Source organism: Semicossyphus pulcher, unplaced genomic scaffold (assembly GCF_022749685.1).
Source record: "Semicossyphus pulcher isolate SPU_LCO1_2020_fin unplaced genomic scaffold, fSemPul1.0.p SCAF_10, whole genome shotgun sequence".
Taxonomy (NCBI): Eukaryota; Metazoa; Chordata; class Actinopteri; order Labriformes; family Labridae; genus Semicossyphus; species Semicossyphus pulcher.
In genome coordinates this window covers 25,351,763-25,376,717 of record NW_027211604.1, presented here as the reverse complement: position 1 = coordinate 25,376,717, position 24,955 = coordinate 25,351,763, and the positions used below count along the sequence as shown (strand labels likewise).

Here is a 24,955-nt window from a genome sequence, read left to right as displayed (position 1 = left end):
TTCAAGTTGCCGCCATCTAGTGTCAAATGTAAGCATTACAGTCAACATTCAGGTCCTATATACTGTACTATGAAACTGTTCGATGAAGCAGAACATTTTCATGGAGGGCTTCAGTGTTGTGTGGGGAAATTATAGTTGCAGCCCAGCAAGTTCTGCAGAACACTGGTTAGAAGAACATTATAGACCAGAGCCTAAAGGGGACTAACATGGCAAGACGCCAGGATGTCATTTTTTTTCATTGTATCAGCATTTGAAGGAACTTCAGACAGACATTGAAATCTTCAGCGTAAAGTGAGACAAAATGTCTGAGTATTCTTACATAGAGCCAAATGCAACATTCCTACATTTAATATTTGACATCTCATCTATTTGTCGGCTTATAATGTAATAATGATGTAGCCTTGGCTATCTGTTTAATCAGCTATTATGGTTGCCTTATGTGGTGATAGCTTTAACTGGCTAGGAAAAATAAACAAAGACGGAAGTCAATCATCAGTGATTGAAAAATATAGTAAATATAAGATATAGAGGGAGAGATAGAAAATCTGGTGTAATAATGACCAGATTAGTGGCAGGAAATTGTAATTTAATCAGTAGGCCACACAACAAATATCTGACTCTCTTTGGTAAACACAAAAGAATACGGGAAGCATATTTTTTTTTATGTTGTAGTTAATTGTATTTTATTCAAATAATGAAATTTCCATTACATGTCTCGTTATTTAATTTCATTCTGTTGGTTTATGGTATTATTTGTAAAGGAAAAGACTGTTGCAGCCAATCCAAGAACAGGTTGCAATAGCAAATGAATCCGGAAGATGGCAGTATTGCATCAATAAGGATACCGACTGCTGTAAAATCTCAGCGAAGAAGAAGAAGCAGCAGTAGTGGCAGCAGGAGAAGGAGACGAAGAAGAAGAATGACGAGAATGCTAAACGGAAAATAGAGGGGACGGAGTAGTGTTTGTTGAACGTTAAATTAACGCTGTTACCTCAAAATATAACCATTGAACATAGCTGCATTATATTCGCTAAACTATGACAGAGCCTCAGTCAGCGCTGTTACTCAGGAGACAGCTTGCAGGTAATTAAACATTGGTGTTAACTGATGCCTGGCTACCGATGGCAGTTGCGCGAGCCCTGCCGTTAGCTGTGATTCAAACGATGGTACTCGCGCAAACTGTTTTCTTGAACCTTCCACACTAACGTTAACGTCCCCTGACTAATATACTGCGCTGAGATTATGGCACTGGAAGTTGACAGACACATTACTCTCTTGACAAATACGCCCCTGTAGTGTGCAGGGGGACTAGCTGATTTAGATGCGTGTTTAGACGTTGCATCCTGATTTCAGTTGAAAGCCGCTGTCAGAAGTCCCAACGACTTTGTAGTATCGGGCTAGCTTAAAGCAGTTAGCATAACGTTAGCCTCTAGCTGGCTCGACTGAATCGATGTGTTTACATGCATTCTAACCGACATAACAAGCGGTGTTTTGCATTTTAGCTAGGTTTTTTTTTTGCTGGATTTGTGATTAATGTGATAAGGGTTAAATATTTAAGCATACATTTATGTAACGTTGCACTAGTTGAGCCATTTTCCCTTCATAAGCATATTGAATTGTAAACATATTTAGCCAACTGGCTACATCTGTAGGCTAAAGTTAGCTGCTGTCACTGTTGGTAGCTTCAACACGCCAAGCTCACAAATGTAAATATCGCATTACTTTTACAAGCTATTTTACCATAGCTGTGACTTAAATGTGTGCCCTGGTATAAGACACTTTAAAAAATCTTCTGTACCAAACACATAAAGCATTTTTGGTATTTAGCAGTGATGTCATATACAAGGTTTAGGTAAAGTGTGTATCCAAATTCCACATGTATCCTGTCAGGAACATGATGTACTTCCTTGTAGTTTTTCATATACTATCTCCATAGAAATATATAATTGATCTAAACCTGAATATTTATAATTTATTGATGTGGCTAACCTAATGTCAGATCTTTTTTTTAATTACCTGTATAATTAGTATTTTATTTCCGTATTATACATATTTTGATCTGTTATTGAAACATTAGTTTAAAGCTCCTGTGAGGAGTTTTTATCTGCTTATGAAACAGACTGAAATTAATTCTGATTACTCTATATGAGCTACAAAAGCAAACCAAACCATCAGCGACAAGACTGATTATTTCTATATAGTTATTTGTAATGCCTGAAACCGCTGATGGGAGGTAGGTGTCAGATGAAGCAATTAACTGCATGCTGCCTTTGTTTACATTTTCCAGGGCAAAAATTTAAAGTGAGTGATACATGTGACTGTTAAAGAAAGCAGGAGGAGATTTTATGTTAAAAACCACCACTTAAGCATGTACAAGACAAAATCATCAAAGAGATAAGAGTTACCTTTGTCCACAGGGGGTGCCAAAATCAACACAAGCAAAAGTTCCTCACAGGAGCTTTAAAAAAAAAAGAGAGATGACCACATTTACAGGGACAAATTCTTCTTGTTTGTTGTAGACATGCACCTTGTTGGAATCTAAACTATGGGTTGGCACTGAAACCTACCTAGTTGTTTACCTGAGGCCTGATGGTTTAACATGGACTTGATTTTCATCAAGTGATCACCTCATATATCATAAAACATACCTAAAAGTTTAAAATCATCTTCTTTATCTGGGTTTGCATCAAAATAAAAATAGAGATGGGCAAGTTATTTCATTAAAAAAAGAAGTGACTAAACATTAAATCAGAAAGAATGTGATATTTTGCTTATCCTTTTGACATACGTATGTCCATTGGGAAAAAAACAGTCCAAAGACATTTCATGTTTAAACTGACAGACAGTTTTTTGTTGTTATTATTTACTCCTTCTGAATGTGATGCATGCTAATTTATGTAGCCTAATGTTTTACGCATTGCCAAAACTCTTTTGAATTAGGATTGTAATGTTTTGTTATGCAAAATGTCAACCTGAATGATTATCATGAGGACTGAGTTATGGCCACTGAGTAAAAATGACTGCTGTACTGCCAGCTGTAAAATGCTTTGATTGTTTTAGACTCAGTATGCACATGTGATCTATATTTGGTTTCAGTTGCTCACTATTCAGCTCAAGAATTACGGCATCTCATGGCAAAAAGCAAATAGCAGGGAATGTCACAAAATGAATAACTTATTTAGGGGTTCTACAAAATGTGTACAAAAATGTTATAGAAAAAAATTATATAAGACAAACATGTGGGAGGATTGCTGACTAAGGTTTCTTTTGATAGCAAGACATCTGTGTAGGGAAATATGGTGCATGGTAATTCTCCCTGGATCTGAGAAAAAAAGTCTTTCATACGTGACAGTATACTATTATACAAATTATGGGTGTAACCTCATTCTATAAATTGTCAGCGACAAAATGAATCTATTCATCCCTGACCCCCTGTGTAACTTTCAGCTCAATTTAGTTATAGTATTTGAGATATCATGGAAACAGAAAATTGGACTGTCACATTGTCTCCCAGATATCTGATGAGATTCACAATATCTGGCCAGAATAATTATTCTAAAACCATCCAGATAGTGGTTAAGGTATTTGATTATGTAATTCATTCTGTTATTATCTAACTAAGTGTATAATTAAATCTGGGATCTGAATTGCGGTGTGATCCAGTGAGTAAGATTGGCTCTGGGTTATAAGGATGTTATGTGTAGTCAGCACCATGCTGCTTACTGAACTGAATGCATGGCCTCATAAGGCATGGGTCATTTACATACTATGATATGAGCCGAAGGTCAATTGACCTTGGCATTTGTTTTTGTTTCCAGAGCTGAACAAAAACCCAGTGGAGGGATTCTCAGCAGGCCTGATTGAGGACAATGATCTCTACAGATGGGAAGTCCTAATCATTGGGCCTCCAGACACACTGTAGTAAGCCGATCACTGACTTATACATATACTGTTTTGAAACGTTGTCATGTTACTCAATGAAATGTAATATTGATGTTTCTCCCGATTCTTTTTGTTCACAGTGAAGGTGGTGTGTTTAAAGCTCATCTGACATTTCCCAAAGATTACCCTCTCAGGCCTCCTAAAATGAAATTCATCACAGATATTTGGCATCCTAATGGTAGGTAGAGTTTTTGTAAATGATGAATGTTTTTCGTTGTATCTAGTACTGTTTGAGCAAATGGTTACATGTCTCTTTGTTTTTGTTTTTGTAATCTTGACGATTGAAACTTATACAATGTGTTAATATAATAATATATAAAGAATACTTTATTCATTAAATAGGATTTCCGCTTAAACTTTATTAAATGCCCATTGATTGCATTAGTTCATACTTTTTCCTTCCTTTTTTAAATTAAAGAAACTTTCAAACATTCTGTTACAAACCAAGGTCAGAAATAATCTACCCAAGTCAGCTGTTAACAGTTCTAACTTTAGGAAACTGAAGTGCACCATTGTGGCTTTGGAGAAAAATGTGTAGCTTGAATTTGAAATAGTCACTGTATTTTACTCCTGGTTGTATGTTAACAATAAAATGCATTTTCCACTTTGACATTTAATATCTAGATGTCTAAATGTGTGTCATAATGGTACAGTAATATCTTAAACTAGTAGTACCAACCGTTAATAGAACATGTGTCTTTAGCTTAATTAAAAGATGAAGTTTGCAGGAATGGGTTTGGATCGAGAGTGTTAATGTGTTGAAGAGACCGACATTCACTGATCAGGTGCGCTCTGTTTGGTTAGACTTGAATATTGCTGTTCACTCACTGTAACTGCAGTATTTGATAACTTCAGTTATTTTACAAGAAAGAATTGGGAGCAATTGGACTATCCAGATTTACAAACTGATCAACATACCTATCCATATCCTGTAGACTGAAGTAGGCTGTCACTGCTAAAGAAGGTGCCTTTGCTAAATATTAACAAAAAGTGGAGGCACATAGGCGCAGGCTATAGACGATATCATGAATCAGTTTGTTGGCTAATTCATGATATTGTTAAAAAATAAATGTCTAAATGTCATATGTAAATGAGTATCAAAAGCAAACATTAGCATCCACGCTACCACAGGAATAGCTGACTCATTTCTACTTGTGTTTATTTTTCCAGTTGACAAGAATGGAGATGTATGTATTTCTATTTTACACGAGCCTGGGGAGGACAAGTACGGTTATGAGAAACCAGAGGAGCGCTGGCTGCCTATCCACACAGTGGAAACCATCATGATTAGTGTTATCTCTATGCTCGCAGACCCAAATGGTGACTCACCGGCCAATGTGGATGCTGCGGTAAGGTTACTTGTTAAAAAAGATGACTAGGAATGGCTCTTGAATAAAATGGATGTTCTTTCCTATTCAGTAAAACATTTAACGGTCATCTCATCTATTCAAACCACAAAATCCAAGAAATTGCTGATTCATTTTTTGGATGGCTTACGTAGTCACTGTATTACAAAATAACATTCATTAATGAATGAACTGGGTCCTTAGTTATTTGGTTTGTATAAATGAAACTGAGTAATTAGTAATGCTCATAATTATAACAAATGCAAAACACTAAAAAGACAAAAACTTAACCGATTTCATTTTCCTGTATTTTTCCTTCTACAGAAAGAGTGGAGGGAGGACAGACACGGCGCATTCAAAAGGAAAGTCGCCCGATGTGTACGAAAAAGCCAAGAGACTGCGTTTGAGTGATATTTAGCAACAATCTAGCTTCATGTTTTCAGGGCAAGTACTCTCGACTCAAACCATTTCTTGTTGTTCAAACATTTTATGCCCAGTTTTAGGGCCAATGCGATGTGAACATGCGTGATGAAGACGCAATGAATTTTAAAAAATATATTCATGCACACGCACCATGTACTCGCATACGCAAGCGAACATGTGATCTATCAGAGGGTTGCTAAGGTATACTAATTCAACTAATTCTGTCATGTTTCTTATTTATCTGTTCATGAACGCCATCCACGATTGATTCAATTAACTAACGTTCTGAACATTCTCCCCTCTGCTTTTCCTGTGGCGAGCAGCGTCTTCCACACATGCTCGTCAGAGAAACACACACACACACACACACACACACACACAGCCGCTGTTTTAAGAAGATGTAGCTGTGTAACGCGGGTGTCATTCAGCACCACGTTGGTTTTGTTCGGCACGCAACTTCATTAATGACAAACCTACTTCACATGCTGCTGTGAAATGAGATAGCAGGTGAAAAACTGTAAACTCAAGTTGTTATTTGGGCGACTTTGTAAATCGTGCAGCTCATGATGAATGTCATCAGAGCAGACGCATACAGGCAGGGGGAACCAGAACAAGAGGCGGGGTGGGACAAGCTGGTGTGTGCAGTTACAGCAGGTGAAGGTGTGTGGGGAGAAAGAACTTAAGAGAAGAGAGGTGAGCAGGTTAAAGTAGTTGAACAAACACTACAATATAGTTTAGGATGAAGCACAATTCTAATGGGGAAATACGGTATACCCGTCTTTAAATAAGTAATGTTTTGTATGAAATATAACTATCATAACCAGTTCAAGTTCTCATTCTGTGGGAAACACTGAGCCACTTAAGCTATTTGGAAATGATTGTGATTTAGGAGGGACAACTTGTTACAAGCACTGGCTCTGTGTTAAACATGCTAAACAGCAGGTGCTGTCAGACATAGGAACTGTAAGCTATAAGTTATAGCTAATATGCGGCCATATAGAAGCACCTGGTGGAATCATGCATCACTGTGTCAATCTAAGAAGTGTCAAACTAACTAGTGTAGTAACAGAGAATGAAAAAGTATAGACCTTACAACCTAAGTTCAGAAGTTCACATCCCCCCCTGCTTGTTGCTTTTCTTTTTATGATTTCATATTTTAGCCTGCTCCTGACATTATAACTTCTGTGACTGGTCATGCTGCTTCCTAACAGCATTTCTGTTATTTGTTGTGTGCTCTCCCGCAGGTCTCCAATTGAAAATCAACATGGCACTGTTTCCTGCACTCTTCCACCCTGTCGCCAGGCTCGCCCTCCTTTATGCTGGCAGGAACAGACTGGCTGCTGTAGGCTGCAATAGAACATAACAGAGACTACCAAGGCTGACAGAAAACCGCCAAGCAAGTGCCAACTCCAAAAAAAAAAAAAAAGACAAAACCCAGAAGATGACGAAACATTTTTCAAGTCTATGAACTGCTTCAACATTCAGGAAGATATTGTAAAGACATGTATATAGCACAGACTAAACCGGATAATATATAAAGTCCCTTTCCACCCATCAGGACACTTAGACCAAATGAATAGAGCTGGTTCCAGATAGATTTATTTTTGTTCATCTTCCCTTTCTCAACTCCAGCATGCATTAGTTCTCTTTAGGTTGTTTTAACAGGAAGTCTTTATAGAGCGGGAATGGAGATGCTGTCGGAGGAACGTCACCAGTGAAGAGCTTGATTGATTCGAGCCAGACGTGACCTGACTGATGAAGGGTTTCTTTTCTTTTTTTCGAGGAATACCGCCATATTCGAAAAACACAGCTGTTCTTGTTGGTTCCTTAAAACTCAGCATCACGTGTACCTGAATGATTTTCGTTAAGAGTCTTACCATCCTGCTCAGCTGACATAAAAAGGCATCGTACCCCTTAATTTTTGTGCATGATAAATTTTGTTTGTCTTTTTTCAAAAGTGCCTCCTAATAAAATGCTAGGCCACTTCACCCTGCATTGAACAATGTTAAAAAAAGGTTGAAAAAGGATGGAGAAATTGTGTACCACATATGTACACATTTATTTAATAGCGAGTACACAGGGAATCTGTATAATTAGGGTATTGGTAACAATTTGGTGTAGCAATAACTCCTCTAGTATAAAGTGTACACATGTTAATTTTTGAGGTCCTTCTCCGATTTTAATTTCGCAGCCTCTTTTCCTCGTCTGTGTTGTCCTCAGTAGGAATTGTTATGCATGCTTTATTGTACCTTTTTGTTTTGGTCGTTTTTTTTTTTTGCTGAATGTTTCTGGGATTTTGTTTGCGAATGTTTGAGTGTTTGTGTAAACAGTATGTGTGCCCATTTTGTTTTTTTCGCTCTCCCTCCCCGATCCACAACCTCATGATTATTCTGCTCACTGAACTATTGCAGTTTTGCCTAATGTACAAAGACAAAATACTGATGTATATTTTTCATGTTATGAAAGCTGTCACCTGTAGTGAGTTCTTCTAAAATATGACTTTTTTTCAATATTTACTTGTGTATTTAATTCAGATATGTTTCGGACACAACATAAATTACATATTGCTCATGACAAAGACAACAGAAACCTGTCATGTTCACACAGTTGTACCTTTTTTACCTAGTGTTTACAAGTACTTTAAACTAAATGTTAGACAAATGCCCATATTTGGATAGCAATTAAAACAAAAAAGTAACATTTAATAAGATTCAATAAGTCACGATTTCTCTGCATAATCCCTATTCAAACCATATATTTTTAATATTCTTTATTCTTTTGTGCCTCGAGCAAGAAGCTTCCTATTTGACATTTTTATAAATTGTTTTGTCAACTGCTAAAACTTCCTTTTAAGTAAGAGTCCCTAAATGAATCTAATGTTGCTGATGACAAGGTACAAAGGCAAATTCATGAATTATTAGACTTACTGGTACAGTGACATCATGAAGGGAGGGAGGGGTGAGTTGTGTTGGTCTAATGTGCAGCTGCTCTACTGCAAATACTAGTGGCTCTGATCGTAATATTGCGCCTTCAGCTTTACACAAAATATATTTCTAATTGGGGTTTGCAGATACCTGAAGATGTGGAAAGGTACGACTAAACCAGAGAAACCATTTACACATCACTTTATCACAAGCTTTATTATCAAAGAAATTAATAGTTTTCAAATACATTTATGTATAGTCTAGAATTGTTTACAGAGTCAAATTATGTTCTGTCTACCTAATCCTCAAAATTTGCAACTTAAAAAAACCTCCTTCATTGTTGTGATCTCTTCTGATCTTTGTCGGTGTCAGGCCTCTGCCACAAAATATATGAACAGTACTCCTTTTGTATGACTCATTTCCCAGAAATGAGGCATGTGTCACACTGATTAAACCCAGTTCAGGGTGTCTTAAAAGGAGTGTTAGATAAAAATGACTATACAATCATAAATTATCCAAACTTTTAATTAATTGTTATCATAGGATAAAAGGACAGGGGGGCTTGTATTTAATCTACTTCAGTACTGTGTCTGTGCTAACGGTATGAAGGAAGGAATATACCTGGCAGTTTAATACAAGTATTTGTCCTAGAGAAAGGAGTTTAACCGATGCACCTGAAGGCAACATACATTTAACAACCATTGACCAATTTCAATGTGCATGCATACTGTACTGCTTTGTGTCAGAAAATCCTTCAGCTCCTGAGATAACTCATTAGGAATAATAACACAACCATTACACTATTACTTTAAAAATATAAGTTATTCCGTGCGAGAAGAAAAGTGCTGAATTATCAATTCACGTGTTTTATGGAACACTTGAACGCAGCACCACAGCCTACTGTCTGACTCTCCGTCATATCGCGATAGAGACCGTTGGGCAGCGGAGCTAACGTTGAGCAACATGGCGGAAGGTATGAGATTGGTTTTTTGACTATATGGTACACTCCCTGTTATCCTCGTACGCTCGTTGAACGGTTGGACTGAATCAACTAGTGTCTTGGCAGTTTAGTAAACCGTACGTTGTCTGTGATTTAAAATACGAACCACTACGACTCTTGTCTTGTCACATTCAGCTCACCAGTGAAGCTGTGTCGTTAACGTTAGCTGTCGTTGATGTTGCTAAGCTACGAGTTTTTGTTTCGGCAGATTGCAGGTTTGCTACGTAAGAAATAAACCCAATGTTAACTTATAGAATTTGCAGGTAACGTCTGTATTAATGTAAAGTTGAACGTCAGCGGTCAGGATTGCGTCAAACTGTCTACGTAATCCAGCTAACGTCTAATTTCCATAACCGTTAACGCTCCCTTACTGTTGATGATTGAGGCATGACGATATACTGTTTTAAAAGAACAATTTGATATCTGTTGTCTTTAATGGGGGATAATTACAGGACAGTAGGCTTCACAGGTGTCCCTCCCTGTAAGACATCACCTGGCAGAGGTGCCAGGGCTTAGGGCACCACCTATATTTGGCCTAGACATGGGCCAAATACATGCTGTGTTTCTCCTTAAGGGACATCTACTTACCAACTTCAACCAAGAGGCAAAATACTCCAATCCGTGGTGTTAGGTTGCTCCATCGATACAGAGCAAGTGATTATATAAGCCTTTACTTTAGTGCAAAAGTTACATGAAAAAGAAAAGGCCTATGTTCTTCTTTAAAATGTCCCTAGCTGTGCTTGTATTCTCTGTTGAGTGATACTGGAAGCATTATCATGCAGTTTTTATTTACAGACTGTTTTACAAAGTCTGCAATAGACAAGATCATGTTCACAATTCCAGCAGAAAAATTATTATTATGATGCACTGTTTTTAAATGCTGCAGCTTTGTTGTATTGTTTTAGGCAAACTTTCCAAAGCTTCAGATGAATATTAGCTTTGCAAATGCATGAGTAATTCCAGCTGAATCCTGCTAAAGTAAAGTAGATTTTATCATATTTGTTCAGTGGCTTGTTGGTCGGTCTTAAGCTGCAGCTCCACCATACACCCTTCCTGTGTTTAGCTGATCAGGTGGTTTTCAGAACCCCCCCCCCCCCATCTGATCCTCATGACCAGTAGCTGTGCCAGTAACGGTTTACGAGGGAGGACAAAGTAACGTGCCTCCTCAGCATTTTTTCCTCACTAAAACTTTACTGGTTTAAAGGAAGGAAATGGGCCTCAGTGAAACTCACTGAGATCTGTTGAAAGTGTCCCTAAGAGGAAGAGGGGAAGCTCTGACCAAACAGAAGTACCCGCATTAGGTCCTGCCATAGTCGGTTTTTGAGATCCAGAAATTTGTGCCTTTTATGCCTTTTGAAGGGGAGGCTTGAAATATTTTTCATTGTAACGTATGTGGCAAGCTTTATGACAAGCAATTAGACCTCAAGTCACATTTCTTTATAATGCTCTATAGCTGCAAATCCCCTTAACCTCCTATGGTATTCTTCCCAGCCATATTGTCACTGCAAACAGGTACAGATATTTGTAAAAACAAAAAAACATTCCAAACACCAGCTCCTTGGTCAACCTCTTTTACTTTGAGGGGAAAGGTGCAGCTAACCTGTGTTCAGAAATGGTCTTTCTAACTACTCTCTTATCTCTGCATCTTGTTTCGTCCTCCATCTGTCTGCTGTGCCTTGATGTGGGACAGAGGAGGTGGCCAAGCTGCAGAAGCACCTGGCCCTGCTCAGGCAGGAGTATGTGAAGATGCAGCAGAAGCTGGCCGACACAGAGAGGCGCTGTGCCGTGCTCGCTGCTCAGACCTCTGGCCAGGGGTCCCCCAGCCCTGCAGCTACAGACACCTTCATCAGCCGTCTGTTGGACATCGTGGCAGACCTCTATCAGCAGGAACAGTACAGGTGAGGATCATGGGTGAAACGTGTGGCTGTCCGCAGGTTTTATAATATAGTTGTGTGACTGCTCGCTGTGTGTTGTGTGATACAACCTGCCAATTTTGAGTATTTAATTGGAGATTATTTGTTTTTGTCATTATTGAAGATAAATAATTATTGTAATATAATTTGTGTCTCCCTGATGAATGTTATTATGTTTTTAATTTGCAGTGATCTGAAAGTGAAAGTTGCAGGGGAGAAGCTCAGTGCCCACAAGTTTGTGTTGGCTGCTCGTAGTGATGTCTGGAGTCTGGCCAACCTGGCCTCCACCTCAGAGCTGGACCTATCAGGTTAGAAACCTTGGTGTGGCATCACTGTAGTAGCTTAGATCGTAATAAAAATCCAGCTGTTTCTTACTCACGCCTCTGTCACTCAGCTTACTTATGGGTTAATAGATAATGAGGGAATATTTATTTTGGAGAAGGTTGTCTAAACTGTCAAAGTCCATTATTTGACAGGTAGGTTTCGGTCCTCAGGCCTATTTTCCTCTAAGGCTAATCAATAAGGTTTGAATGAATGTAAATGTGACCAAATGAATGCCTATGAAACGTGAAAGTACCTCTGAACCATGTTTTATTATTTTGAGTATAGTATTGTAGTATTTTTTTAATAATTACAAAATAGTTATTTGCAAAGCAGAGTTTGTAGAGGGAGTGAACACATTCTATAAAATTGCTTAGCTGTTGTAATTCTGTGTACATTTCTTACTTTATGTAATGATGGATTTACAGACTGCAAACCTGAGGTTGCCATGGCGATGTTGCGCTGGACATACACGGATGAGTTGGAGCTCACTGAGGATGACGCTTTTCTGATTGACCTGATGAAGCTGGCAAACCGCTTCCAGCTTCAGCTGCTCAGAGAGAGGTCAGCACGAGTCATATATATCCAACTTTTGCTTGGCAGCTAACAATAAAACTTAAATGGCTCGTAGCAGAATTAATTTAGCAAAACATTTCATGGAGCATCATATGTGGATTAACAGCCTGAAACAAATTGTATTTCTCCGCTGGGACAGGTGTGAAAAAGGTGTGATGTCCTCGGTGAATGTCAGGAACTGCATTCGCTTCTACCAAACAGCTGAGGAGCTCAATGCCACCACCCTGATGAACTACTGTGGGGAGATCATCGCCAGCCACTGGGTGAGTACCTTCAGATAGAGGCTGTTCACGACCAGCTATGTAACTTATGGACTGTTAATGTGTGCATGCATTAGCATACATGCGTGGGATGTATGATTTTATTCTGTCCACTAATGAGCTCCAGGCACTAAAACAATGCTTCAAAATATACATAAGCATTGTGAGTTCATCTACAAATCTTGCCTTCATCAGTCTGATGCACCAAAATGTGCCTTTTTTAATAACTATACCACCTCTAAATCCAGCAGCCAGGTTCAGTCTGCTGTGTTTCCCTCTGGTTTCATGTCCTAAAGTTTACTCATTGCTGACAGATCAGGGTTATTGTGTTTCTCGTGTGTATCATCTCATCCTTTACGACACAATAAATCCACTTTTCAAGGTTGTGTTTATGACGCTGGTGTAGAAAATGGCTGTGAAGTGTCACCAGCCTCTGACACCTCAGTCTTATATTTTTCATTGGTTATTGACTCTGACCTGATTAAAGCTTTCTACAAAAGCAAGAACGTCTCCAGCATAAGAGAAGATAATTATTTGTTTATGTTTATCTTGAGAATATGGGTAACACTTGTTGACTTTTTCCATCTTGTGCTTATTCTGATGATTTGTGTTTTTTGCTTGTTTTTATCAGGATGATCTGAGGAAAGAGGATTTCAGCACCATGAGTGCTCAACTTCTGTACAAGATGATCAAGTCGAAAACGGAGTACCCTCTCCACAAAGCCATCAAAGTGGAACGAGAAGACGTGGTCTTTCTCTATCTCATCGAGATGGACTCGCAGGTATTTAAGCTCTTTATGAACCACTCACTAACTAATTAGGCTTTACTATTATCGGGTTTAAATGTATGTTTTTGATGTTATGTTTTGTTTTCAGCTTCCCGGCAAGCTGAATGAACTGGACAACAACGGCGACCTGGCTCTCGACCTGGCGCTCTCTCGTAAATTGGAAAGTATTGCCACCACTCTTGTGAACAACAAAGCTGATGTGGACATGGTGGACCAGAGTGGCTGGAGCCTCCTTCACAAGGCCATCCAGAGAGGTGTGGGGGAGTCGTTATTACTACACTTTTGTCCTACCATTATTCCCATTTCTTTCTTGTACCCACTCGGTTACTGTGAGATTTAGGCCGTGTCCACACGTACATGGGTATTTTCAAAACGTAGCTTTTTCTCTGCGTTTTGTCCTTTTGTCCACACAAACGCTGTTTTGGGTCACTGAAAACGGATCTTTTGTAAAACTCCGGCCAGGGTAAAGACTTTTAGAAACTCGGCTTCCCTGGAGACGTGTAGACGGGGTAAACTGAGTTTTTGGGTCGTGACGTCAGGCTGTGTGCCGTTATCTCCATGGTGACGCGTCACTTATGAGGCGACATTTCTTGCAAAATGACGGACATGACAAAAACAGTGATGCTTAACAGGACTTTTTACATGTTTACACATATATGTACAGTTACTCGTCTACTAAATTGAGGAACAAAGGCGTCGGGATAGATTTTGTCAGCCTTTTTACTGGCCACCATTCTTCTTCTTCTTTACATGACTGGGTTATATCGCCGCCTGTTGGTGAGGTCTTCTCATGACAGCGTTTCTGTTGTGTTTTTGCGTTTTTGTTTGGACGGGTATTTTTTATCACCGTGCTTGTCTGGACGGGATTTTTTTTGGAATAGAAGGAGGCAAAAACTCAATAATACCTGTGTACGTGTGGCCATGGCCTTGGGAGCCAATACACAAAAGCAGATAAAAGTGTATCTTTCTTCCTCTTCTTCCAGGTGATGAATTTGCCTCCATCTTCCTGATCCGCCACTCCGCTCAGGTGAATGCAGCCACAGTGGGGGCGGTTGAAACCCCACTTCACCTGGTCTGTTCTTTCAGTCCTAAGAAACACTCTGCAGAAGTGATGAGCGGCATGGCACGGATCGCTGAGGCCCTGCTCAAGACCGGAGCGAACCCCAACATGCAGAACAGCAAGGGCAGGTAGGTCACAGGGCTCTTAGTTTATGAGCTTTAATGGATATTAATGATCAAAAACTACTGTGAAAAGTATTGTTGTGCTTCAGCCTTCTCTATTCTTGCTTTTAGAACTCCGTTACATGAAGCTGTGGCGTCAGGGAACGAGCCCGTGTTCAACCAGCTTCTACAGTGCAAACAGTGAGTCACAGTCTGCCTTCAAATGGAGTTATTGAGATGATTTCCTGCATGGAAAGTCTCACACACAGCATGCTTAGGAATCCTTGTTATTTCCTTTTTAAACACATTTTCCTATTCTAACATTAAAGCGCATTAATGGAGACTATTAATTTAAGAATTGTCTCATCAACACAACCCTGTTTGAGGCCACGAGTGTTTAAGATCATACGTCCCTGGTCATCAGCTCTCTCTGAAGATAATCCTGCGTTTAACCTGAGATAATCTGTCCATCTTGTTAGGCTTGACCTGGAACTAAAGGACCACGAGGGCAGCACAGCTCTGTGGCTGGCCCTGCAGTACATCACCGTGTCTTCAGACCCTTCAATAAACCCATTTGAGGATGATGCTCCGGTAGTGAACGGCACCTCTTTCGACGAGAATAGCTTTGCAGCCCAGCTCATTCAGAGAGGAAGCAACCCTGACGCACCTGACACCACCACAGGTGCTGTTTCTGTACAGTCTCAGTAACAGTCCGTTCTTGAATGGAATGATGTGTGTGTGCCTTTAAAAGGATTTTAATCTTCATCTCCTCGTATTTTGTCCCTCGTAGAAAACTGTCTCATGCAGAGAGCAGCTCAGGCCGGCAATGAGGCAGCTGCTCTCTTCCTCGCCACTCACGGAGCGAAGGTCAACCATGTCAACAAATGGGTGTGTAGGAACATTAGAGCCACAAAACTAAGAAACAGTTAATTCATGTTCATGTTCATGATAATGACCTAGCATGCAGGTGTTATGTCCCTTAACAGTTTAAAGCTCTTACATTGAATACAAGTAACTTGTCATTTTAAATATTTTTGTATTCGTGTTGTCAACTTGGTTCTCTCTGAATTTGAACTTCTGCAGGCCTTCAATAGATTTTTATATCAATAAGTTACATTTATAAACCTTAAGTCACCATAAAATCTGGAATATAAGTCGCACAGGAATATAAGACTTTTGGGGTGACATTTTTTTTTCTATAGCTATTAATCAAAACATGTATACAAGTTATTTCAATTTATTTTCATTTAAAACACATTCAAAACACACAAATTACAGCCTATCGTCTGATTGCGCCATGTCGAGTTTGCAATCCTGCTAACTACCGGTGCTGTAGCTAGCGGTACCTGCAATGCAATCATGACAGTGCATGTCCATGACGAAGCGATAGTTCGTCACAGACGTAGGTAGTTTTTCCTCCCTTATGACAGCGAGGAAAACAGCACTGCTGCATATTGTAAATAGGAGACGTTTAAATACCGTAACACAATAACACACCTCTCTGCATTTTATACTGGTATATTGGTCCCACTGGAATATAGGACGCAGCCCACTTTGTAGATGAAAAAAAAATTATTAAAAGTGCGTCTTATACACCAAATTTTACGGTACTTAATAACTTACTAGTCTTTTAAATCATGGAAAGAAAATCCTCTGTGTTACTTACAAACCTTTTTATTATTCCTTTCAGGGTGAGAGCCCGCTGCATACAGCCTGTCGCTGTGGCTTGTCGAACCTCACAGCCGAGCTGCTCCAGCAAGGGGCCAACCCCAACCTGCAGACCCAGAAGGCTCTTTCTGACGATAACCGCGACGTGGCTATGCAGACCCCCCTCCACATGGCCATCGTTCACAACCACCCAGATGTGGTGTCAGTCATCCTCGAACAAAAAGGTCAGCGTCAAGTTTACGGATCTTCAGCTACATTTTAATGCCCACTAAACTGCAAACATGTCCAGTGTGTTAAGAAATATTGTCCTCAAATATCCCTAAATGGTTCCACTTATTCCTCCCTTGATGACTCTGTTGCAGCCAATGCACTTCATGCCACCAACAACCTCCAGATCATTCCAGACTTCAGTCTCAAAGACTGCATCGACCAGACCGTGCTGGGCTTGGCCCTCTGGACAGGTACACAGCACACTACCCCTCCACAAAAATGTAGTAATACAATACAATCTGCATTATCAAATATATACATGCATCTGTGTATATGATGTATGACATCCCCTGTCAGGTATGCACACCATAGCGGCTCAGCTGCTGGGATCAGGGGCTTCTATCAATGACACCATGTCAGATGGACAAACCCTGCTGCACATGGCCATCCAAAGACAGGACAGCAAGAGTGCCCTCTTTCTTCTGGAGCACCAGGCAGACATCAATGTTAGGTAATGTTTGGGTCATGGTTTCATTGTTTTTTTTAATCTTTTGATTCCTTTAGTCGTTTGCTGACTGTAGACAGATAACAGGAAATGAGAGGAGGGAACTGAAGGATGACATCAATTTCCCTCGCCAGATGTGGGATCATTCACACCAAGGCTTCCCTTTTAATCTGTTATTGTGCTGTAATTTGAACCACATTCAGTAGTAGTAATGTTACAACAACCTAGTGTAACCTGAAACCCAAAACACGGCACCTTGGTGTCAAAAATGATTTAAGATTGTTCCAGCAAATGGTCCCTGTTCTGTTAGCAGAGACTAATTTGGACCTCACAATATGCAGCTCAGCGTTTAAAGAGGAACGTTTAAATATTTCTTTGTCCATTAACAGGACCCAGGAGGAAAAAACAGCACTACAGCTAGCTATCAGTAACCAGCTGCCACTGGTGGTGGATGCCATTTGCACAAGAGGAGCTGATATGTCTGTGGTGAATGACAAAGGCGACCCTCCGTTGTGGCTGGCTCTGGTGAACGGCCTGGAAGATATTGCATCAACGCTGGTGAGACAAATACACACACAACTTAGATGTGATGGTATCTTTTTAGTGTAAGCCCAGTGTTTACCCGTTATGAAACTGTAGTGAGATGACACGTAAGGGTTGGTGCATGTTGTTTCACGGGTTCACTTCTTGGTTTTGAACTTCCTGCAATAATCTATATTGCTTAAGTCTTTTATACTGATCAAGTACTTTATAAATAGAGTACAATTCTCCAGCCTTATCGAAAACATCTGAAGTGAGTAAGGATTATATCCAATAACATAAAATAAGAAGTTATTATAAAACACTAATATTTTCCTGCGAGTTGGCTGCAAAAGACCTCATGGACACCTTTAATCATATCTGTAGCACTCCCCTCTGTCTTGTAAGCCCTGTACACGTTGTATGGATTTCTGTCTGGGATGCAGTTATATTTGATCGACTGTTTGTCCCACTTAGGTCCGCCATGGCTGTGATGCTACATGTTGGAGCACAGGGCCCTCTGGCTGCCAGCAGACCCTCCTGCACAGAGCTGTTGATGAGAACAATGAGGTCTCTGCTTGCTTCCTCATCCGCAGGTCAGCTTTTCCCCTTACGATCAGGGTTTTGTAAACATAAACTGTGACTCTTGAAAATCCAACACTCTTAAGGTTTGTGTTCTTGAAATGGACGTAGCCAGCTGTCTTAACTTAATGTATGTGTATGTGTATGTAGTGGTTGTGACGTGAACAGCCCCAGGCAACCAGGCCCAAACGGGGAAGGAGACGAAGAAGCCCGAGACGGACAAACGCCCCTCCACCTGGCAAGCAGCTGGGGGTTGGAGGAGGTGGTGCAGTGCCTTCTAGAGTTTGGAGCTAATGTTAATGCACAGGTCAGTCCTGTCACTACTACTTAGTAATTAAAGAGGAAGGAAAAAGTCTAAGTGAGTTGTGAAAATGCTCGTTTTCTAAGCCTATCAATCCTGATTTTCCATTTCTACAGGATGCAGAAGGCAGAGCTCCCATCCACGCTGCCATTAGCAACCAGCACAACGTCATTATACAGCTCCTCATTTCCCATCCAGACATTCGTCTCAACATTCGCGACCGCCAAGGAATGACCCCCTTCGCCTGCGCCATGACGCACAAGAACAATAAGGCAGCTGAGGCTATCCTGAAGAGAGAGCCTGGTGCTGCAGAACAGGTAGAGCTGGCAGACGTCTGTCTCACTGTTATGTACAGTTACAGTGTTGATCTATTCTGACCTTAAACTTCTGTTTTCCAGGTGGACAACAAAGGGCGTAATTTCCTCCACGTGGCTGTGCAGAACTCCGACATTGAAAGCGTCCTGTTCCTCATCAGTGTCCAAGCTAATGTGAACTCCAGGGTTCAGGACGCAGCCAAACTCACCCCTCTGCACCTGGCTGTCCAGGCTGGATCTGAGATCATCGTCCGCAACCTGGTACAAGCCTCAGATTATGTTGTGCTTCTGAATTTCCATGTCAATTCAAGTCTAACTGAAAGAATGGTGCAGTTGATGCGTTTTTTTTTTGTATTTGTCTGTTTCTAGCTGCTTGCCGGAGCCAAAGTAAATGAGCTGACCAAACACAGACAGACAGCACTGCATTTGGCTGCCCAGCAGGATCTGGCAACTATTTGTTCAGTGCTGCTGGAGAACGGAGTAGACTTTGCTGCTGAGGATGAGAATGGCAATAACGGTACTTTACATTCTTTATTATTATGCTTTTGTTTCCTTATAATGTTGTACGCTTCCATTGAACAAGCATGCTGAAAAACACACCAGTAGGACCAGTTTTGGCTCGTCTGTATGTTTTACTGGTAAACAGAGTCACTGTTTCACCGACACCAAGCTCTCCATCGTACACGCTCATTCTGATGCACGCTCTCTCTACAGACAGACACACACACACACACACACACACACGGCACTGAGAGGTCAATTTATTACAATCCTCAGACTTAACCAACTGCCTTTGGCACTGACAAACGTGCCCACAGATATTAATACACTGTCCATTACGCGCGCACTGAAGAATACAGCCGTGTGATCCAGCAGCAAAAATAAGTAAATAAACATTTACAGCCGACCTTTCTTTGATGGTAACTTTAATAAACATAAGATCCTGTCCGATCCTGATGGTGTGTCTCGAGATTTAAAGAAATTAAGTTACCCTTGTGCGTTAACGTACACAGCGTCTGTCTCTCTCTCAGTGGTATCGCTTCAGTGGTTTTAGCATCAATAAGTTGGGTGCATTCAAACGCAAGGAGCGAGCGAATAAGAGGACTATCACTGAATCCTGAACAGTCATGAAGGCAAAGAGGGCTGGTGTTTATTCTTAATAAACAAGGCTGTCCTCTACTTTGTTGTGTAGCTGATTATGAATTATTATCCCACCTCCCAAACCAAACAATATCCTTGTCAGTAACATTTTATTCTCTTGTCTGTCCTTCTTGTTGTCTCTCCTCAGCTCTGCATCTGGCTGTGATGCAGGGCCGCCTTAACAATGTCAGAACCCTTCTCACAGAGTCCAACATTGACGCAGAGGCCTTCAATCTCAGGTACACTTCAATGCTGCCTTTGAATTAGTAAGATCAATCTTTGAGGTCATTGCAGCAGAACATAAACAGGACAGACTTGTAATACGGGACAGCAACACAAACATAGTATGTTAAATGGCATTGTAAACACCGTCTGTAGACCACAGTGTAAACGTGTCCATCTCCTCGTCTGCTCAGGGGTCAGTCTCCGATGCATGTACTAGGACATTATGGGAAAGAGAACGCCGCTGCCATTTTCGAGCTGTTCCTGGAGTGTATGCCTGAATATCCTCTGGACAAACCCGATAATGAGGGGAACACAGGTACTGTGGCTTGCTTGATTACTAAGTAGCAGTGCACAAACAGTCATTCCGGTGTAAATATACTGTGACCTGTTTGGATTGCAGTTCTGCTCCTGGCCTACATCAGAGGAAATGCAAACCTGTGTCGTGCCATCGTGAGGGCTGGAGCTCGACTCGGTGTCAATAATAATCAGGGCATCAACATTTTCAACTACCAAGTTGCAACAAAACAGTTGCTTTTCCGCCTTCTAGGTGAGTTCTCTCGGCTTGTTACCTATCAGGCATTTACCATATCCTAAAATGACGCCCTCACGGTGTATCTGGATAAACAACTAGTTAAATGTGGATATTTTTCATCACTTGTGTAGATATGCTTTCCAAAGAGCCCCCTTGGTGTGATGGGTCAAACTGCTATGAATGTGCTGCCAAGTTTGGTGTAACAACACGGAAACATCACTGGTTAGTAGTGTGGTTTTCATCAAGTACAATAAATCATTTTTATTCATTTCTGTGTTAATTTTGTGTCGAACCTTTGATTAATCTCGTGTCTCCTCCCTGACTGTTCTCTGTAGCCGCCACTGTGGGCGCCTGCTGTGCCACAAGTGCTCTATAAAGGAGATCCCCATCATCAAGTTTGACCTGAACAAGCCGGTGAGGGTGTGTGACATCTGCTTTGACGTACTAACTCTGGGTGGGGTATCGTAATACAGCGGCCTGGAGCTCCTCCACCCTCTGACACTGGCCATGCCAGGCTCAACGTGGCACAGTTACCCAGGCACACCAGGAGAAGGGACATCGGTAGCAGGACAAACTAACAAGAGATTCCAGGACAGTTGTGGACCATCATCTTTATACTATTCCAGTCTATGAAAACTATTAATGTTCTAGAGGGACGTTGTCTTTTTGTTTCTGTTTTGATCAAAGTATCTTAACGTGGATATAAACGCATCTCCAGCTCTGTGATGGCTGGACGGAGTTTGTTAATCAATTTCCCAAAATCAGTAATGTTTGTAATGATTAGCTCTTATTATCAAAAGCAGGTACCTGCTGTATTCAGAACATTTCAATTCAATGATGAACATTTAAATGATCAAATCAACTTTTAGAGGGAGGGGGGGATTCTTCACCACCTGCAGCCTTCATGCTATACGACCTGCCCAAAGACAAAGTTCAATGAATTCTTGCATTTAAATGAGAGCTGGGGCTGCTGTCAATGAAGAGCAAAGTCAAACTGTAAAATGACCATAGATCATTAGATCTAAGAAGACTGAACTATCAGCATGTTCTCTGTAATCTGTCGCTCTTCTGTCATCCCAACTCTAAACTCTGGATAAAGTGAGTGAGGCGAGGAGGATTTAAAGGGAAAGAAACCCAACTTTTTACATGATTTCCAGAAGAGGTCTCAAAAGAGTCTGAATTATATCACTGACATTATTTTACTGTTCGAGGTGAAAGATGGCACACCGAGCAAAGAAGAAATTCCTCATGACACAGGATTGATCTTCTTTGTGATTGTTCCATCGTCTATCATGTGTAGGCATCAGCCAAATTCAATGAAATGCTTATTTTTAACATGGCAAGTTTAAAAAAAATACCTGAGAAACCCCTTTTTTTTTTTTTTTTTTTTTTTTTTTTTTTTTTTTTTTTTTTTTACAAAAGAAAAATACTCAACTGTTGTTCCCTCAGTTACAGAGATGCCTCTCATGCCTATGCATGTGATTTAATTTGTAGCCTTTTCATGTCATTGTCATAATCATAAATCATGTTTCAAATCAGCCATCAATGATTACATTCCATATTTGATCTGCCATGAGGTCCTTGTCGGAAGTCGTGATCAGAGTCCCCACAATGTTGCCTCAAGTCAAGTCGTCGTCAAGTCGTCGTCCTGACCCATCACATTAACGCTTCTTGATTTCTAAGCTAACAGGTGCACTTTATCAAAGATCACATGGCATTTCCGATCATTGGGGAGAATGTGGAGCGGAGGGACGGCCAGGTGGCGGGGCCTCTTTAAGTATTGTTAAATTGTACAGATAAATGTGTGATATTTTTGACCACTACAACTGTTTTGTACTTTAATGCAGTTTGTGCTTGTCATTGTGACAAACCTAAATCTTGCCTCTGTTAATCTTTTATGCACATTGTTTAATCTTTTATGCACATTATATTGTATCTGTATGCTCAGATATCTAGCCTGTCTCTTCCTGGTGTATCCTTTTAGAAAAAGGGAGGACAAATTTACATAAAGGTCATCAAAAACAAATTCATTCTACTTCTTTATTTTCACTCAGTTCATCGCTGTGACTTACTTGAAGAATTCCTTGAGTTCCCTGAGATTTGTGCGGCTAAAAAGCAGCTCATTAAAAGGTCAGTTTTCTGAGCTGGGCCCAGAGACCACTAGTCTTTAACTGTGCATGAGTCAGCATGTGGAGGACAGCCGTCATATTCCTGCAGGTTGGGATCCTCCTCTGCTGCAGACAGGTCTTTAACACAGACACAACGGACTCCACTGGAGCCTGCGGAGAAGAGCTTACGTGGGACGCCTGTCCAGCTTCTCTCCACCCCACCACTGAAGAGAAAAATGAAAAAACGTTATGTATACCTATTACAACTGCCAGTGAAAGATGTATCTCATCTATTACAGAAAAGCAGGACGTCAGAACACTGCGTCATATGCCGTGTAAGCCTTTTAATATTTGATTAGGCCAGAACTATTTCCATACCTCTTAGTGGAGCACCAGACTCTTCCTCCGCCGGCAGAGCTCCACTCTGAGTTACAGGGTGGAAAGAGAACCTTCTCAGCATCAGACTGGGCCTTCATTTTCTGGCCTTCTGCTAGAGATGCTTCAGCATGTAACAGGGCGTCTGTGGGCTGACCAGTCTGGCTATAAAACCGGCCAATCACCAGACCTGACATTCAACACAGGAGAGGTTGATAAGGAGGAGTGAAGAGACGTGGAATAAGGTGCAACATCATGTATAGATCATAAGATTTTGATATTTCAATTACTGCAAAAGCTGTGGCTAATTTAAGCTCTCCAGGTATTGCACTGAGTATATCTAGTTTGTGAAGGATAAAGTGAAACAATCTTTTACAACCTTTGGTTAGACATGCATATTTTATAGCCATTTTTCTATATTATTAAATTACCTATTCATCGTTATTAATTTAAGGTGTTAAAATCAAAATATATAGATATCAATTTGTATTAATCCACCATTAAACAGTTCCTTATTAGCTTTAATATTGGTAACAATTTTCTACAGCTACAAGGCCCCTAAGTACTCCCTTATAACCTGCTTATTTATAGTAAGTATGGACATGTTGTACATCAATTCTTAAAATGCTTTTCTCTGTTTGGACCTTATGAAGTGTAAGGAAAAAAGGTACAAGGAAAAGCATACTAAGGCCTTACTTACTATTCCTAAGTTAGATAGTATAATAAGTGCCTGAAAAAAAAAACTGATAAAGAGACAAAATACTAGTAACATTCATACTTATAGGCAACTGGTTAAAGGTGAATATAACCCTAACCCTAACCCTGATATAGTGTGTTACATAAAATATTCAGATATGGAATATTATGCAGTTAGAAATGCCATACATAAATGCAATACACACTTTATTTTAACAAAAACTAATTAGACCTTACTTTACAAGTAGGTAGCATCTGGCTAATTTTTGAAGAAATAAATGTACTGTAAAACAAATCAAATGAAAGAGCAGGTGTAAAACATCACATACCTACAGTCTGGTATTCCCTCTGATAGAAGGCCAGCCACTCATAAAGGGTCATCACCTCCAGTGGGGACAGCCTGGACACATCATCTGTAAGGCCATTTTCTGTGAAGTCCCCTGTGACATAGGCCTGTGAGGCATCTTTCCCTGTAAAACCAGACACACACACACACATACAGTAAAGTACAGTACAGTACAGTATAAGGGATACTAATCTACTTAAGCTGTTTATGTGCTATTATTAGACTAGAATGACTAGAATTCGTTTTCCTTGTTAAGGTTTGTTAAAGCTTTTGGGTGTAAATCAGCATCTCTGTTGTTTGATAGTGAGAGCTCAGGTGGTAGCGATAACACAATATAGGCTATGTAGTATAAAAATGACTCACCTGCCATACAGCGATAAGCACCACCAGGCCCATAGTGCCTGAGTCCCTCTTGCACATCAAAAACCTGCCCCAATACAGCCAGATAAAGACCTTTGCTTCCTTCCTCCCCGTCGTACAGAGATAACTCACGCTTGCTCAGGAGCCGCACGGGTGGCCCCTCGGCTGATTCATATCCAAATTTAAAAAGCCCCTCCCAGGGAAGAAACCACACTGCCAGTGATAAAAACGCGACAGACACATAACTGATCATCCTGTTCACTCAAACGGTTTGGTACATTATGAATTTACATTACATTATATTCATTTTCTTATTGAAAAACGGACAACAACCACAATACCTCAATGACCACAAGGTGGGTGCTTCCGTGATGGTGATGTGGATGTGTCGACCGCAAACGAATCGGATTTAAGAGCAGGC

The 24,955-nt window shown here is 40.4% G+C and overlaps 3 protein-coding genes across 3 annotated transcripts; 2 read left to right on the top strand and 1 right to left on the bottom strand.

Moving 5' to 3' along the window:
- Positions 1 to 900: 900 nt before the first annotated feature.
- Positions 901 to 8,218, top strand: ube2g1a (ubiquitin-conjugating enzyme E2G 1a (UBC7 homolog, yeast)). The gene is made up of 6 exons (XM_069669001.1): positions 901 to 1,083; positions 3,819 to 3,921; positions 4,023 to 4,120; positions 5,113 to 5,291; positions 5,613 to 5,732; positions 6,956 to 8,218. The coding sequence occupies exons 1-5, from the start codon at positions 1,038 to 1,040 to the stop codon at positions 5,697 to 5,699; spliced, it is 513 nt and encodes a 170-aa protein (XP_069525102.1). The 5' UTR covers positions 901 to 1,037; the 3' UTR covers positions 5,700 to 5,732; positions 6,956 to 8,218.
- Positions 8,219 to 9,577: 1,359 nt separating this feature from the next.
- On the top strand, positions 9,578 to 22,044 carry ankfy1 (ankyrin repeat and FYVE domain containing 1). Its single transcript, XM_069674112.1, has 25 exons — positions 9,578 to 9,608; positions 11,326 to 11,533; positions 11,738 to 11,856; positions 12,298 to 12,433; positions 12,585 to 12,708; positions 13,337 to 13,486; positions 13,581 to 13,746; positions 14,476 to 14,680; positions 14,786 to 14,854; positions 15,133 to 15,335; positions 15,444 to 15,541; positions 16,344 to 16,545; positions 16,684 to 16,782; positions 16,889 to 17,042; positions 17,426 to 17,594; positions 18,033 to 18,151; positions 18,288 to 18,444; positions 18,555 to 18,755; positions 18,837 to 19,013; positions 19,122 to 19,269; positions 20,041 to 20,131; positions 20,309 to 20,433; positions 20,518 to 20,664; positions 20,781 to 20,871; positions 20,985 to 22,044. The coding sequence occupies exons 1-25, from the start codon at positions 9,599 to 9,601 to the stop codon at positions 21,115 to 21,117; spliced, it is 3,501 nt and encodes a 1,166-aa protein (XP_069530213.1). The 5' UTR covers positions 9,578 to 9,598; the 3' UTR covers positions 21,118 to 22,044.
- On the bottom strand, positions 22,040 to 24,899 carry cyb5d2 (cytochrome b5 domain containing 2). Its single transcript, XM_069674125.1, has 4 exons — positions 24,538 to 24,899; positions 24,158 to 24,298; positions 23,136 to 23,322; positions 22,040 to 22,981 (listed from the first exon to the last, which is right to left on the bottom strand). The coding sequence occupies exons 1-4, from the start codon at positions 24,785 to 24,787 to the stop codon at positions 22,810 to 22,812; spliced, it is 750 nt and encodes a 249-aa protein (XP_069530226.1). The 5' UTR covers positions 24,788 to 24,899; the 3' UTR covers positions 22,040 to 22,809.
- Between the last annotated feature and the right edge of the window lie 56 nt (positions 24,900 to 24,955).

What these genes read in the sequence shown, in the direction of transcription:
- ube2g1a (XM_069669001.1), top strand. Translation starts at nt 1,038, where the DNA reads ATGACAGAGCCTCAGTCAGCGCTGTTACTCAGGAGACAGCTTGCAG. An exon ending in ACTCAGGAGACAGCTTGCAG is followed by an intron (nt 1,084 to 3,818) that starts GTAATTAAACAT and finishes TTTTGTTTCCAG; the next exon opens with AGCTGAACAAAAACCCAGTG. An exon ending in CGGCCAATGTGGATGCTGCG is followed by an intron (nt 5,292 to 5,612) that starts GTAAGGTTACTT and finishes TTCCTTCTACAG; the next exon opens with AAAGAGTGGAGGGAGGACAG.
- ankfy1 (XM_069674112.1), top strand. An exon ending in CAGCTTCTACAGTGCAAACA is followed by an intron (nt 14,855 to 15,132) that starts GTGAGTCACAGT and finishes CCATCTTGTTAG; the next exon opens with GCTTGACCTGGAACTAAAGG. An exon ending in CGCACCTGACACCACCACAG is followed by an intron (nt 15,336 to 15,443) that starts GTGCTGTTTCTG and finishes TGTCCCTCGTAG; the next exon opens with AAAACTGTCTCATGCAGAGA.
- cyb5d2 (XM_069674125.1), bottom strand. Translation starts at nt 24,787, where the DNA reads ATGATCAGTTATGTGTCTGTCGCGTTTTTATCACTGGCAGTGTGGTTT. An exon ending in TGCTTATCGCTGTATGGCAG is followed by an intron (nt 24,299 to 24,537) that starts GTGAGTCATTTT and finishes CTGGTTTTACAG; the next exon opens with GGAAAGATGCCTCACAGGCC. An exon ending in GTCTGGTGCTCCACTAAGAG is followed by an intron (nt 22,982 to 23,135) that starts GTATGGAAATAG and finishes TTTTCTCTTCAG; the next exon opens with TGGTGGGGTGGAGAGAAGCT.